The 16,623-nt window shown below is 31.1% G+C and overlaps 1 protein-coding gene across 4 annotated transcripts in view; it reads right to left on the bottom strand.

The window, feature by feature from the left end:
- ema (C-type lectin domain containing ema) overlaps positions 1–16,623 on the bottom strand; it is a 91,829-nt gene that overhangs the window by 54,317 nt on the left and 20,889 nt on the right. For 2 of the 4 annotated variants that reach the window (XM_075375980.1, XM_075375978.1), the window contains exons 6-8: positions 12,663–12,840; positions 9,371–9,532; positions 2,212–2,299 (exon numbers count right to left, since the gene is read on the bottom strand). In XM_075375980.1, coding sequence (XP_075232095.1) covers positions 2,212–2,299; positions 9,371–9,532; positions 12,663–12,840 — 428 coding nt within the window. Of the gene's footprint in view, positions 1–2,211; positions 2,300–9,370; positions 9,533–12,662; positions 12,844–16,623 lie in introns of all 4 variants that reach the window. The other 2 variants (XM_075375977.1, XM_075375979.1) reach the window with 1 other exon arrangement.

Raw genomic sequence — 16,623 nt, forward strand, 5'->3', positions numbered from 1 at the left:
AGCTAATCTAAGTAATTCTTTTAAAGTTCTATCTTTAAATAATAAAAAGTGAAATGGCAGATCATTATAAAATGATTGGCAAGAATAAATCTTGATCACTTCTTAATGATAATGTAGACCCAAACCACCTCTTTTAACTTTCTGATTTTTATGAAACTAATTATGCTTTAATTTATAGCTGTTTCTATTGAACAGAATCCAATGTACTTGTCCTGGAATTAATCTTTTTTTAATATAAAAATATTATACTAATTCATTTTTTAAACCCTTAAATTCAATAAAGAAATAAAAATACAACTCCATAATAAAATAAGCCATTAAAAAAAAAATGCAGTAAGTTTAAAACAGCAGTAGCAAAAAAACCAAGATAAATAAAAGAAAAAATTAATTTTTGTTTGTATCCTGAAATATTCTTCAATGTGTTTCTCAAGATTCTAAATGCTGATAAATGCATTGAAATCTCAAGTTAGTGTCTTACTTTAGAATAAAATAAATCTAAACTGATCATCTAAATATAAATTTGTAACTTCTATATTTCACTAGCACACTTATACATATTTAAAAATAGGCAATTTATTTCATAAAAACAAATGATTTGGTCAAATCAGAGTCTCTTCACTAATAATAATTAATGAAATCATCTATCGACTGTTCTTGACTTATAAAAATTAATTTAAAGAAGAAAAATTCTACAGATAAACAGTTTTTTGTTTCTCCCTCTAATATGTTAATTTTTATTTCCAAGGTATCACAATTATTAAACATATTTATCATACAATTATTTTTTGGAGTTAAAAGTACATGTTTTTTTATAAATTATATTTTTAGAATTTATCTATTTAATTAAAACAATTATTTAAAAAAATTTCTTTCAAAGTATTTAAAAGATTTAGTAACCTGACTATTTTTTAATAAACTGGATGGAAAACAACAACTTTCTGAGTCTAGAGAACAATGCAATATATATATATTAAAACTAAAGTTTTATTAAAAATAAGCTTGCTCCTCCACCATTTTCTCTCACAGCCTTCAACTTTTGGGAAAGCTATTAATGTCTGAAACAACTTACTGCCAAATTTCATCTTATATTAACATATTTCTGAGATGAGCTAGCAAAGTTACTAAGAAATAATTTACTACCATCATTATTACATCACCAACCTCCATATTTTTGCGCTGCAACTTTTCGGTTATCTACTTTCATTTAGTGAAAACTGCCTTATTCTAATCAACACACTTTTTTTTCTATCACTCACATAAACCTTTAATACAATAATTACACATGGTGTTAGTTATACACCCTGTAAAATAACTAAAAATGTAGAATTGAAAGGATAAAGATTATCTTTCAAATTCGTAAAAGTAATTATACAATTACATGACTACATTTAATTTAAATTGTTGACAAAGTCTGAACTGAAAGCTATTATACTAAATACGTGCATTTAAAATCTATGAAAACTTTTACAAGTTTTAAAAACATATCTTATTGTTACCATATTCTGTTACATACTTAGAATGAATTAAAAAAATTTCTCTTGTATCAAATACATCAATAAAGAGGAAAAATAATTTGATCTGTTAACATAAGGCAGTGTATATATAATAAAATGTTTTACAAAGAAAAGAGTACTATTTGTTATCTACATTCTTACAGCTGTGATGCATATAAAGCACAATAGGCACCAGTCAAGTTGCTTTCAGTCATTACTTCTGTTTATTATATAGCCGATCTCTGTGGTGGCGTGGTAACATCTTGATCTTTTGTTTGGAGGTTCTGGTTTCAAATTCTGGTTAGGCATGGCATTTTTAATACACTACAAATTTTCATCTAGTCTAATGACTAAAGTAGTTGAGCCCATAATCTCAAAAAAACCTGTATAGTCTGTACAGTCAGTCACTGTGTAAAGAGAATAAAGGTGTCACCACTTTTAGGGCTGGTACTTCAGTCGCCTAGGCATGTGATATTTAACTACATGTAAACTTAGCTCAGGACAATGGAAAATCACTAAACTCCTGACTTTCCCTATTCAGCCTGGTATGAAGTGCTATTAATTTTGAGAATGATATGTAATTTTTAGAAATAATTTATGTCAGATTAGCTACAAACATTAAGACTACGTATAACACTGAAAAACATAATACACTGGTAAATAAAATTCTTTTAAGAAAAAAATTATTATTTTCTAGTAAAAAATTTATATGTAGTACCAATTGTAGGGCCATTTGATACACCATCTAAAGATTCTTCTAAAGACTCTGTCGGAGCAACAAATCCTGGCTTAAGACATGGAGAACCCTAAGAAAGACAACAATTTATTTTTAATAACTATAAAATATTTATATAATCAAAGCTGAAATACAAATGAACAAATAATTTTAAAATAATTACCCAGCACAGTCAGTTTGAACAGAAATGTTTTCTCTTCAAACTAAAAGATTTTTTTCAAGAAAATACCTTTCTCGATATAAAATGAATTTTACAAATATTTAAAACAGAAGATAATAAAAATTTATATTTTGAATATTTTCAGTTGTCTGTCAAAATTTTATATTTTATTGATTTTTAATAGTAAAAAAAAAGAAAACTTTTTAATGACTAATTTTTAATACTGCTTTTAATTTTTATCAGGGCTTTCACGGTGACCACAATTTCATTAAATGAGTAGTAAATTAAATTTAAAAAAAAATTACTAATTTATAAATCAATTATTATAAAAATGATTTTTATATAAACTCAATTTTATACATAAAATTTAAAACGCAGTATTACGCCATTATATTTAGAAATTTCTTGTCTTAAAAGTAAAGTACATTGATTAAAAATCTAAATAACAATATTTTGGTTTTAGCAATGAAAATTAAATTAATTCATCAGTTTTAGAAAAAGTCATGTTGTAGAACAACAGTTTAGGTATTTAACTAATTAGTGTTCCAAGGTGTAAATTTTACACATAGAATTAAAAAAAAATGTAAATGAAATTTTCAAAAGATGAGTTCTTATGACTAACCGTATTCCATATCAGGAATTTCTACACAAATCCTTCATTATTTTCTTATTGGACGATCATAACATACATGTTTAAGTGGACTGTATTAGGTGTCTGAATAAATATCACTGGATGCGTGAATCAACAAATCTTTTATTCTATTATAAATTTAATGTTTCACATTGTTGTGTCGTATCTTTATAAAATGATATGAAGAAATATGTTTTTGTTATAAAGTTGTGTGAACAATATATAAATAATAATACATATATTAACATCATCTGTACTTGGCTAACTAGATTAACTTGAAAAAGAAGAAGATAAGACTGTACTAAATATAAATAATTAACATATGAGCTGAACCCAGACAGGCAGCATATCAAACATACCGCCCGCCAAAATACATCGTATTTTTACAGAAAGCAAAATTCTCACTGCATCACAAAGTCTGCTTCTTAATAATACTTTAACATATTGTAATAACTTTAAACACAGTTCAAAGCAAATATGACAAAAAGAAAAAACAAAAGACCAGTTAAAGGGTAAGTAAATACACAAAATAGGAATAAATAATCTTGTTTCCTTACAGGAAGCGGACATATTTTGACAATAGGTCGTTTAAACGTTGCACCTTGAGCTGTTCGAACTGAAACCACTCTTACATGGCCATCAGCACCTGAGTGAAGGTCTTCAATTACCGCTAATTTCCATTTTAACATTGGGAGTTGATCGTCTTTGATGAGAACGACTTCACCCTTTCACAGATTTGGGTTGGGATGATGACTATTTTCCTCGCTGCTGCAAAGATGTCAAATATTCGGTAGACCATTTTCGCCACAGTTGTCGAGTGAGTTACTGGACCAGTTGCCATCTACTTAGTCTATTCACATGCATATCACTCAGGTCAGGGTTTGGGAGGATGGTGAGAGGTTCTCCAACCAGGAAATGGCCAGGAGTAAGGTAGGAATGATCTGTAGGATCATCTGATAATTTGGACAATGGCCTAGAATTTAAACAAGCTTATACTTGCGTAAGTAATGTCATCATTTCTTCAAAAGTTAGACAATTATTACCAGCAAGGCGACTAAGATGGCATTTCATTGCCTTGACTGCACCTTCCCACATGCCGCCAAAATGGGGTGCGCTAGGAGGGTTAAAATGCCATTGACAACAATCCACTGACAAATTCTCCAAAATAGCTGTATTATTATTTTTTAGCATGGTATATATTTCACGAAGCTCGTTAGAGACACCGACGAAATTTGAGCCGTTGTCACTATAGATATTTGCACAGATTCCTTGGCGTGACATGAATCGACGAAGAGCTGCTAGGAAAGCATCTGCAGTTAAGTCACTTACGAGTTCCAAGTGAACGGCGTGCGTAACAAGGAAAACAAATACTGAAACGTAACATTTAATGCGAAATTTGCTGCGACGCGTGCCAGATTTTATGAAGAATGGGCCAGCAAAGTCCACACCCGTGTTAAGGAAGGGTCGTGTAAGAACAACTTGCTTGCTACGTAGACTTCCCATGAGCTGGCTATGTGGTAATGCTGATAACCGAAAACAACGTGTACATTTATGTAGAATGTTTCTTATAATCCTTCTCGTCGAAGGTATCCAATAGTTGGATCGAAGTCAGCTGATCAATAACTGTGGACCAGCATGCATAAGTCGTTTAGGCTCTTACTCAATTAGTAGTCGCGTAAGATGATGATGCGGTGGTAAAATGATTTGATGTTGTGTTTGAAATGGAAGCTCAGAATTTTGTAGCCTTCCTCCAACTCTAAGAAGACCAGCGTTATGAATGGGTGCAAGTCACGCATAGTTGATTTAGTAGCTAATTCCCGTCCACTTTCCAAATTCGTGAGTTCTTGGGAATAACAGACGCGTTGAGCTAATTTTATGCAAGTGTTTAAGGATGTTTTTAATTCCTTAGTAAAGAGTGGCCCAAAATTTCATGAATTCTATGAACCTTTACAATTTTTTATAAAACAAAGACAATATGCAATCTTTCGCTGGACTCGTAGAAGAGAAGATGATTCCTTCAAAATGTCATCTGAGCAGGTGGATGCTACAAAACTTACGGTAGGATGCATTTTAGGAACATCACTAAGTAAGGTTGCTGCAAATGTAAGTGACAGCCATTGTGATGGGGTTTCTGTCAACCAAGACGGACCATGTCACCATAACTCATTATTTATGAGTTCTTGAGGAGTGACTCCGCGTGACACCATATCTGCAGGATTGGATGCTGATGAAACATGATGCCAGGTGCATTCCTTTGTTAAATCTTGCACTTCACTGACACGATTTGCAACGAATGTCTTCCATGTAGATGGAGACCCTTTCAACCGTACAAGTAGAATGCTAGAGTCTGTCCATAGATGTATCTCATTTATATTTAAATCAATACTAGCCTTGACCTTAGCAATCAAACGAGCCAACAAAACAGCACCACAGATCTAAAGACGATGTAAGGAAACTTGCTTGAGTAGTGTCACTCAAGATTTCGTGCAAAGTAAATTAACGACAACATTTCCATCAGAATTGCAGGATCTGAAGTAAACACAAGCACCATAGGCTGCCTCAGAGGCATCTGAGAAGGCATGCAATTGTATGTGAACAGGATTCTTTATCATAATCAATCTATCAATATGAATTTCATTGAGCCGTTCAAGCAAATTATAAATGAGTTCCCAGTCTTGCTGTAAGTTCCGAGGGAGGATATCATCCCAATTAAGATTAAGTTTCCATAACCTTTGCATCAATTTTTGCAACGAATTACTGTAGGAGCCAATAGACCAAGTGGATCAAATATGGACAAAATGGTAGCAAGGAAAATTCTTTTTGTAAAACTAGTTGGCCGAAATTGTTGATGTGATGAGTTAGTTCCACTAACAATTTGGAGGTGATCCTGTGCAGGTTGCCATCGAAGGCCCAACGCCTTTACTGTAGCATTGCCATTGACGTCAATGCTGAACTGGTTTTCTTGAAATTCACGAGGAATTGTTTCCAGAAGTTGAACACTATTGGAAGCCCATTTACGAAGCTGAAAGCCACCACTCACTGGCGAGGAGAGATTGTAGTTCAGAGACTAATTTGACAGCCGAATCTAAATCACATGATCCTGAGATGCAGTCATCAACATAAAAGTCATGTTTTAAAATACTTATTGCACCCTTGGAATAGTTACATTGTTCATCATCCGCCAGTTTCTGTAGACATCCGGTTGCAAGATATGAGGCTGACGAAGTGCTATAAGTAACTGTGTTGAGTTGGTACTCGTGTATTTGATCTGCTGGGGAATTGCGCCACAATATCCATTGGTAATCATAATTGCTAGGATGTATTCTAACCTGTCGATACATTTTATTTATGTCTGCAATAAATGCTATCTCACGAGTACGGAAACGTAATACGATTTTACAAAGATCCTGTTGAACAACGTGACCGACTCTTAAAATATCATTTAACAAGATGTTATTAGATGTTTTACACGATGCATCAAATACTACTCTAGTTTTAGTAGTAGTACTGTCTTGTTTAAAGACTGCATGATGTGGCAGAAAATATGTGGGTTGACCAGTTGATGGAACGGGTTGCATGTTTACGGTACCCTAGTTTACGGTATTCGTAGAGAAAATGATGATATTCATCATGTAGTTGCTTGTCTGAAGAGAGATGACGTTCAAGTCTAAGGAGGTAATGAAGAGCCGTTGATCTGGATTCCCCGAGAGTTGAAAGATTCTGCTTTAGGGGTAATTTGACCACAAAACACCCTTGGTTATCTCTTGACGTATTAGCAATGAAATGTTCTTCACATTCCCTTTCTTCACTTGACTAAGCTGGAGTATTGATTTCCTGAAGTTCCCAAAACATTTGGAGCTGATCATTGATTGAGTTGCACTGTCGAGCGAAAAAACCATGCTGTGGGAATGAAGTTGCCTTCTCATCTGGATTACAAAATTCACCACTGACAATCCAGCCGAGTTGTGTTTTTTGTAAAACAGGGTATAAATCCGGACGTGTTTGTTGTTCCATTAACAATATTTTCATAAAAACCTGTGCCCCAAGCAGCAAGTTGATACGCTGTGGTACATTAAATCCTGGGTCCGCAAGTTCCATGTCAGGAGGGATGTTCCAAGGATCGTATTTAATTTTACTGGAAGGGAGATCCGTGGTAACCTTTGGAAGTACATTGATCTTCATAGAAAAATTTGATTTTAAAGAACGGATTTGTACATTAACATTATATTTGGACTCATATGCCAAGTTATTGAATGATTCTATTGGGACAGGATTCTTGAATCGTCTAAGTTGCAATTTCTGTACTATATCTTCAGTTATGAGGTTTACCTGTGACCCATTATCCAAAATAGCGCGACACGTAATGTAATTGCCATTTTCATCTTGCACATTAATCAAGGCAGTTGCAAGCAACACTTGTGTTTGATTACCAGGACTAACATAACTTTTTATTGACTGATCCGATTGATTAGGTGATTTATTTGCAGGGGTTTGTTTACTAGAGCCAGAAGCCTGATGTACCTTTGAGTTGTCAACCCTTTCCCAATGAAGGGATGTATGATGACCCTTGTTACATTTGAAACATAAGGTGGACGACAGACAATCTTTAGACATATGACCTGTATTGAGACAATTCAAACATAAACGGAACCTTTTGACTCGATTCAGTCTCTCTGACGGGCTGAGTGAGGTATACTTATGGCATTTGTATAATCTATGAGTACCCTTACATAAATTACAAAGGGATGAACTAGTAGCTACCATTGAATTTGTCTTATTTAATTTGTTATAAGAGTTTTTTAAACTAAATTGGTTTACTGTAGAAGGAAATCCCTGATATGTTTCATTATGAAGTACCTGCTCTGTTTGGCATTAATGTCTTAAAAAGGTTATAAGAGAATTTAATGTAGCGATCTGCTCTATTTTAACGGATGATTCGAATTTAGAACGCGTTGAAATATCAACCTTGCTTAATAATAATTAAACCAATAGTAATTCATCTAAGTTTACCTCTAAATTAAGCGCCTTAATAGCATCATAATTCGTTAGAACTTCATTAATTAATTTACGCAATTGATGAGGATTATTCTTGATAGCTGAAGGTAAATTCAATAGCGATTTAACGTGACTTGTGACTATAATTCTTTTGTTATTGTATCTCTCACAAATGACCCGATAAGCATTTTTTAAATTTGCATCAGTAATAGGAATGTTTTTTATTAACCCATGCGCTTCCCCATGAAGTGCAGACAACAAATAGTGAAATTTTTGAATGTCAGATAATCCCTCATTTTTTACTACCAATGATTCGAAGATGTCTCGAAAATGATACCAGTCCTTAAAGTTACCTTGGAATGATGGAATATTTATTGTTGGTAATTTTATCGGTTGGATTTTCCCATCTGAGCTGGATGTGGAACTACTGGTCCTACTACTACTACTACTAATTGCCCTTTGACGGACGATCGTTTTTAGTTCAAAGTTATCACTATCATCCTCACTGGCCATTATGACAAATAAGGAACAAGGTAACAAAGGAAAAATCTAGGCAAGTAAATAACGACACTAAGTGATAGCAGCTAATTAGACTAAATACCAAATTAAATTACTGATTTACTACTTATCTTGCTTTGTAGACAAATGATGTCATCGGTGATAAGTGTAATTGTAGTTTTGATAACACAAATAAATCTTTAAATTATTGTTACATAAAAAATGTACTGAGCACCAAAAAGACAACTGTCTTTTTTTTTTTAATATAATAATCGAAGAACACATTTTATTTCATCAAAAACTTAGAAACGTCTCACGCACATTGTATATTATAAAAACACAACGAATATTCACGCATCCGGCACGCGAAGAGGACCAAAAATATGGACGATCATAACACACATGTTTAAGTGGACTGTATTAGGTGTCTGAATAAATAGCACTGGATGCGTGAATTAACAAATCTTTTATTCTATTATAAATTTAATGTTTCACATTGTTGTGTCGTATCTTTATAAAATGATATGAAGAAATATGTTTTTGTTATAAAGTGTGTGTGAACAATATAATAATAATACATATATTAACATCATCTGTAGTTGGCTAACTAGATTAACTTGAAAAAGAAGAAAATAAGACTGTACTAAATATAAATAATTAACATATGAGCTAAACCCATACAGGCAGCATATCAAACACTAATTACAATAATAATTTTTACAAACACTTAAAAATCTTATGCAGTTAATTTTTATACCAGTTAGATATCATGTTTTACAGAAATAGAAGTTGTTAAACTAAGTAGAAGAAATATGACATGAATATTAAAAAATAAATAAATAAAAAAGTTAAATAACCTGAGAATTTTGTTGAGTCCAATCTGAAGCAGTGAGCATATCAGCAGTACCTCTTAAAATAATTTCAGCCAACACATTTACTAGTGGTCTTTGAGAACTAATAAGGAAAACTTGTGATAAAAGGAACAGACTAACAACACTACTCATTTTTGGCCTTCCATCCTGGAAAAAATATGAGAAAATAACAATAATGATATTTTTAATTAATAGATTACCACAAACTGTTTGGCAAAATGATTTGTTATCAGCGAATTTCTCAGACCTTAAATTATATTTATCAAAATCTCAATTTTTTTCTTCACAATACTGTTGGGATTCTCTTATGGAGTTTCCATTAACTGAAATCTACCTTAATCACCCTACAGAATTTCTTATAGAAATAAAATAACTTTCTGCAAATTCAATGACAATAAAACTTATACATCTAATGGACAACAACCTGCATAAAGAAGAAAATGACAAAGATGAAAACAATCTTGATGATATACAGGTGTATCACGAAGTTCTCCTGGGACTTTCATAACCTATTCTACTCGTGAAAATAATGGAAGAAGTTCATACAAACATATGTATTAAAATGTTTTGTTTGCGCATTACAGCAAGTGAAAGATTTCAGCTACCCTGCTGAAATGGGGTCGTACTGAAATTTTTAGGATGTTAATTACATTTTAGGATGTTTAATCGGGGAATTAGTGACTTCTTATGGTTTTTGACCTGAAAAATCAAATAATATTGGTCCCAGAACTGTACATGCAGTAGCTTTTGAGAAACCTGGGGTGAAAACCAATAAATTGAGGTAAAAAATATGTTTTTATGTTTGACATATAATAACTTTATTAAATAGGTAATAAAAATTATAACTTTTTAATGAAACTTGTAGAGAATTTAATACTGAACAAAATGGTGTAAGATAAATTGAATAAAACAATGAAAAGTTAGAGAAATTTAAAATTTATTTAGAAAAAATACACTAGACCAAAGTGCATTGTACGTACTAGTTTATAATAAATGTTCAAAAATGAACCTGCCATTTTCAACATATTTCTTGGCACGTTTCTGCAACTTTTTTCAGTTCTTCAGGGCTGTTCTTAAGTTGCTCAGCCACATCCATTATGTGAACATACATTCCTCACAAGAATGTAGTTTTGTTTTGTATACAAAATTTCATCCAACCCTAGATGTAAAAATCTAAGGTGACTGATAAATTTCTCAGAAAAATGATGATTTAAGTGAGTAGAAATGGCACAAGAGAAGTGGGGAGATTACTATCATGCTGGAAGTATACTCTGCATCTCAGTGCTAAAAGAATATCTTCAAGCAGCTGTAGCAATTCTTCTTGAAGAAAGTAGCATTTAAGGGACAGGTAATATGAACAGTTCAAAGGGCTGACTGTGAAGAAGGCCACAACATACACTGACACTAAATCCATGTTGAAAACTGCCTTCCACCATTCATGAGAATATACTTCTGCTCATATATGCTTATTGCATAAGTTGTTGATACAATCTAAGTTAAATATGCCTTGTCAGTAAATAAAACATACTTTAGAATTGTCAGTTTGTATTATTCCACCAATTGCAGAACTGCAAGCAAAGCGAACTGCTTCCTGGGTCAAAGCGAACTGACTGTTTATGATAAGGATAAAACTTGTTTTTTAAGTATACTCCAAACCATTGAATGTGAAATTGAGATCTGCTTAGAATGTCGTGTAATGACACCTGGACTGCGCTGAGCTCCATCGATAATAATTTCATCAATAACAGCATCTTGTTGGATAAATCTTTCTTAGCTGGTATGAATACTAGTGAACCTGTTTCCCGAAACAGGCAAAAGTCACGCTAATTGTTTTGGGATCTGGAATCCTGCAATTCGGAAAATATATTTCATATTTTACTACAGCAGCTGTAGCATTACCATTACACATACCCAAAGCAATTACCATATCAGCGTATTCCTCTGTTGTAAAGTACAACATTACTTCAACGGCAAACCAATCACGTTCTAACTAAAATTCACAGTAAACCTTCACTAATGACAGCACAGTTCACAGTTCCCGATATACTTCATGCACCTTGCCAACTTTGAAATAATAATTTTCCAAACAATTTATTGTATTTCTGTCATAATAAAAAAATTGTAATAAAAAAATAAAAAATGATAATAAAAAAATTATTATCTAAGAAATTTTTATTTATTTATTTTTATTTTACAATTGTTGTGTAAAATCCATTTAAAAGTAAATTTTGTTTTCATAATTTTTCTCACGACCAAAAAAGAATTTGGTTTTTGTTTACATTAAATAAGTACTTTTCTGAGAAATGTAGCAATAGTGTTGCTAAATAAAATTCTAATTTTTTAACATTTCTTGTTTTATTCAACTTACACCAATTTTTCAGAATTAAATTAAATTCTCTACACGTTTTACTTAACGTGTTATGTTTTTATTACCCATTTAACAAAGTTACTGTATATGAAACATACAAAACAAGGTTTATATATATATATATATATATATATAGAGAGAGAGAGAGAGAGAAAATATATATATATATATATAATCATGCAGAAGGAACAGAAAAATTTACAAAAATATTGACCAACTCGCAATAAATATATTATGTCCATTTTGCTTCAGATATATGTAACTGACATGATAGTACTGCACATATATCATGTTAACTAATAACAAAGTTATAACTTTTCTCATTTATAAGGTTCCAGAACCTTATAATCTTATAAGTAATATTTAAGTATTACACATATTTTATAACATATACAGTAGTTTTTGTGCACATCACAAAAGTAAGTGAAATTACATTGTATTCCATAATGCTGTAGTGTAGTTTTATGAGTACTTTCATACTTACTTAAACTAACAATGTACAAATTATACAGTGCTACATATAACATTTTTTATTATTAAATTGGACAATTTGTCAATTAACCCAAAACTGGCTGGATTTTATGTGAAATCCTTTAATTTTGATTGGTTTTATACAAATTTATTGTGGTATAAAGTTAAGGCTTTGCTAATAATAAATGAGGTACGAGTTTTTTAATATCTGAGGTGACAACACACCACCTCTGAAATTAGCTCATTTACGAGAATTTTCTACATCTTATTCTACAATTTATTTACCACATAAACTTGTTTCAAATATTAGGTTATTACTTTTTCAGCATCTCTGAAACATTAAAATGTAAACATAATAAAGTTTCAAATAAAATGTAAACATAATAAAGTTTCAAAATAATCTATCAAAAAATATAAGTACAAAATAACTGTACTGACCTCTGAGAGACCAGGCAATAATGAGAACACATAAAGTGGAATGAAAAGTCTATTCAATAAGTGATCAGTTAAAACTTCATTTAAATCTTCTATATTTAAACTGAGAATATCATTCAAATAATGAAGATGATCCAGATGTTCAGCAACCAAATCAGCTAACCGATTCTGACTTAAATGACTGCTTGAAGAACAAAAACAAAAAACAACAATTACACTATCAAATGAAAACAGACATTTTTAATAAATTAACAGTATATGTAATGAAACATGAAACTAATAAATTAAATAACGGCTAACCTTTTACAGTTTAACCAGATGTTTATATTTACAAAATAGTAATATTTAACCATTATCAGTTTTTTCCAAAATGTTAGAAAATATACTTTTTATTTTAATTTTTCATTCTGACTTCCTTGTACAAAGTAAATGAAGTATTGTAATTGCAAAAAATTTCAGTTTTCAGATTTCAACGGGAATATCTATTTTGACCATACCTGAATCCATTTTGACTAGTAGTAATCTTAACTGCAGTAATAAGCCCTCACAGAGCTTTTTAATGACATATCATAAGTGGTACTTATTTTCATTAGTTCCAGAGTTATAGTCAAATAAAATTTTAATTAATGAAATATTTGGATCATACAAGGGAAGGACACATTGGTTTGAATCAGACTTCATCTCCTTTTTTTAAATTTATTTTTTTAACGTTTTTAATTTAATAAATTGATTAATTAATAATTATTAACCCATGATTGTAAAAAGATTTTTACAATATATAATAATTCAATAATAATAATAATAATAATAATAATAATAATAATAATAATAATAATAATAATAATAATAATAATAATAAACAAATATGAAAAAAAATCAGAAGTTATTAGTGAAATAAAATGTTATGTACTTCTAAAATGCTGTATATAATTTAATAGGATTATTACGTATGTGTATATATAATGGACTTGGTGAAACATCTGTTATTTAATATTAATTGAAAATTATAATTTAGAATTGTACTATATTTGGATTTCTAGTTTAATTTCTTTTTTTTTTTTTTGTCTTCAGTCATTTGACTGGTTTGATGCAGCTCTCCAAGATTCCCTATCTAGTGCTAGTCGTTTCATTTCAGTATACCCTGTACATCCTACATCCCCAACAATTTGTTTTACATACTCCAAACGTGGCCTGCCTACACAATTTTTCCCTTCTACCTGTCCTTCCAATATTAAAGCGACTATTCCAGGATGCCTTAGTATGTGGCCTATAAGTCTGTCTCTTCTTTTAACTATATTTTTCCAAATGCTTCTTTCTTCATCTATTTGCCGCAATACCTCTTCATTTGTCACTTTATCCACCCATCTGATTTTTAACATTCTCCTATAGCACCACATTTCAAAAGCTTCTAATCTTTTCTTCTCAGATACTCCGATTGTCCAAGTTTCACTTCCATATAAAGTGACACTCCAAACATACACTTTCAAAAATCTTTTCCTGACATTAAAATTAATTTTTGATGTAAACAAATTATATTTCTTACTGAAGGCTCGTTTAGCTTGTGCTATTCGGCATTTTGCTATTCGGCTCCTGCTTCGTCCATCTTTAGTAATTCTACTTCCCAAATAACAAAATTCTTCTACCTCCATAATCTTTTCTCCCCCTATTTTCACATTCAGCGGTCCATCTTTGTTATTTCTACTACATTTCATTACTTTTGTTTTGTTTATTTTCATGCGATAGTTCTTGCGTAGGACTTCATCTATGCCGTTCATTGTTTCTTCTAAATCCTTTTTACTCTCGGCTAGAATTACTATATCATCAGCAAATCGTAGCATCTTTATCTTTTCACCTTGTACTGTTACTCCGAATCTAAATTGTTCTTTAACATCATTAACTGCTAGTTCCATGTAAAGATTAAAAAGTAACGGAGATAGGGAACATATCCTTGTCGGACTCCCTTTCTTATTAGGGCTTCTTTCTTATGTTCTTCAATTGTTATTGTTGCTGTTTGGTTCCTGTACATGTTAGCAATTGTTCTTCTATCTCTGTATTTGAACCCTAATTTTTTTAAAATGCTGAACATTTTATTCCAGTCTACGTTATCGAAAGCCTTTTCTAGGTCTATAAACGCCAAGTATGTTGGTTTGTTTTTCTTTAATCTTCTTCTACTATTAATCTGAGGCCTAAAATTGCTTCCCTTGTCCCTATACTTTTCCTGAAACCAAATTGGTCTTCTCCTAACACTTCTTCCACTCTCCTCTCAATTCTTCTGTATAAAATTCTAGTTAAGATTTTTGATGCATGACTAGTTAAACTAATTGTTCTGTATTCTTCACATTTATCTGCCCCTGCTTTCTTTGGTATCATAACTATAACATTTTTTTTGAAGTCTGATGGAAATTCCCCATTTTCATAAATATTACACACCAGTTTGTATAACCTATCAATTGCTTCCTCACCTGCACTGCGCAGTAATTCTACAGGTATTCCGTCTATTCCAGGAGCCTTTCTGCCATTTAAATCTTTTAATGCTCTCTTAAATTCAGATCTCAGTATTGTTTCTCCCATTTCATCCTCCTCAACTTCCTCTTCTTCCTCTATAACACCATTTTCTAATTCATTTCCTCCGTATAACTCTTCAATATATTCCACCCATCTATCGACTTTACCTTTCGTATTATATATTGGTGTACCATCTTTGTTTAACACATTATTAGATTTTAATTTATGTACCCCAAAATTTTCCTTAACTTTCCTGTATGCTCCGTCTATTTTACCAATGTTCATTTCTCTTTCCTTATTTCTTAATTTCTTTCCTTAATTTCTTATTAATTCTATTTAATTATTCTGGAATTTCTGTTTAATTTTATCTGCATTAAAGTTAACTACAGAGTGACTGAAAAATAGACTCTCACAAGAACAGCATATACACTGAGGCACACAGGCTCGATGTTTAATAAATTTCAAAAAATTCTTATCTTTTAGTTCATTACGCCTCTGACATTGTCGGATAATACTCTCCCTAAGTTGGAGTTGATCATCATTTTGTTTATTTGTTTTTTGTTGCCGATCATTTAATCGCTCTTTGGTTTGATACAATTTGATCAATTAATTGTGATCTGATCTTAATTTGTGTACATGTTCTCTAGTTTCAGCAATTGTGTAACTGTCCATTTTATTAAAGAATTGGAGGATCGTTATCTCACTTTCAAATGAAATAAGTGTAAATGAAGTGCAGCAAAAATGTGTGTATATAATTAAGTAGGTGTACAAGGAAGTTATGTGGTGTCCACATCAGACTTTTTTAATTGTTATAAAGTTGTTTTCTTTTTCAAAATTAAATTAACAAGATAAATATCTAAAACAAATAATAAATTATAACTAAACACTGAAACATGGCTATAATAATAATTATTACTAATGTAGTACAATGAAATGATTCAACACTGCACAAAAAAAATTTCAAGATTTATATATTTGTATATAAATACAGTATTTAAAGCAGAGATCTTATCCTACAAAGAAGGCCATTAATCTAATAAAAAAAAGTCAAATCCTGTAAAAAAAAGGAGATTTTATATATATGTACTGAAAAATAACAATAAAAAATCAAAAAATTGAAGAACAGGATAAGTGCAGTAGAACATAAGGAGGCAGATTATTAGGCAACTGTCACTGTAATTTTGATAAAAATTACAGATTGTAAAAAACCATGCAGTCATGTGGCAGGAGCTGTTTAGCAGACATCATGAGTGAACTTCAAGATAGAATATTATGTTTTATTTAATTACTAATAAACATTTTCTTTAATGAAGAATTTAATTTATTTATTTCATAAGATCTGCTGCTTAAATCAGAATAATTTTGAAATTGTGTTTAATATTTTATAATTTTTTTTAATAAAAATTTAAATCCACAATTAAGATTTTTCTATATGTCCTTCAGTAACATAACTGTACCA

Source organism: Lycorma delicatula, chromosome 9, assembly GCF_047948215.1.
Source record: "Lycorma delicatula isolate Av1 chromosome 9, ASM4794821v1, whole genome shotgun sequence".
Lineage (NCBI taxonomy): Eukaryota > Metazoa > Arthropoda > Insecta > Hemiptera > Fulgoridae > Lycorma > Lycorma delicatula.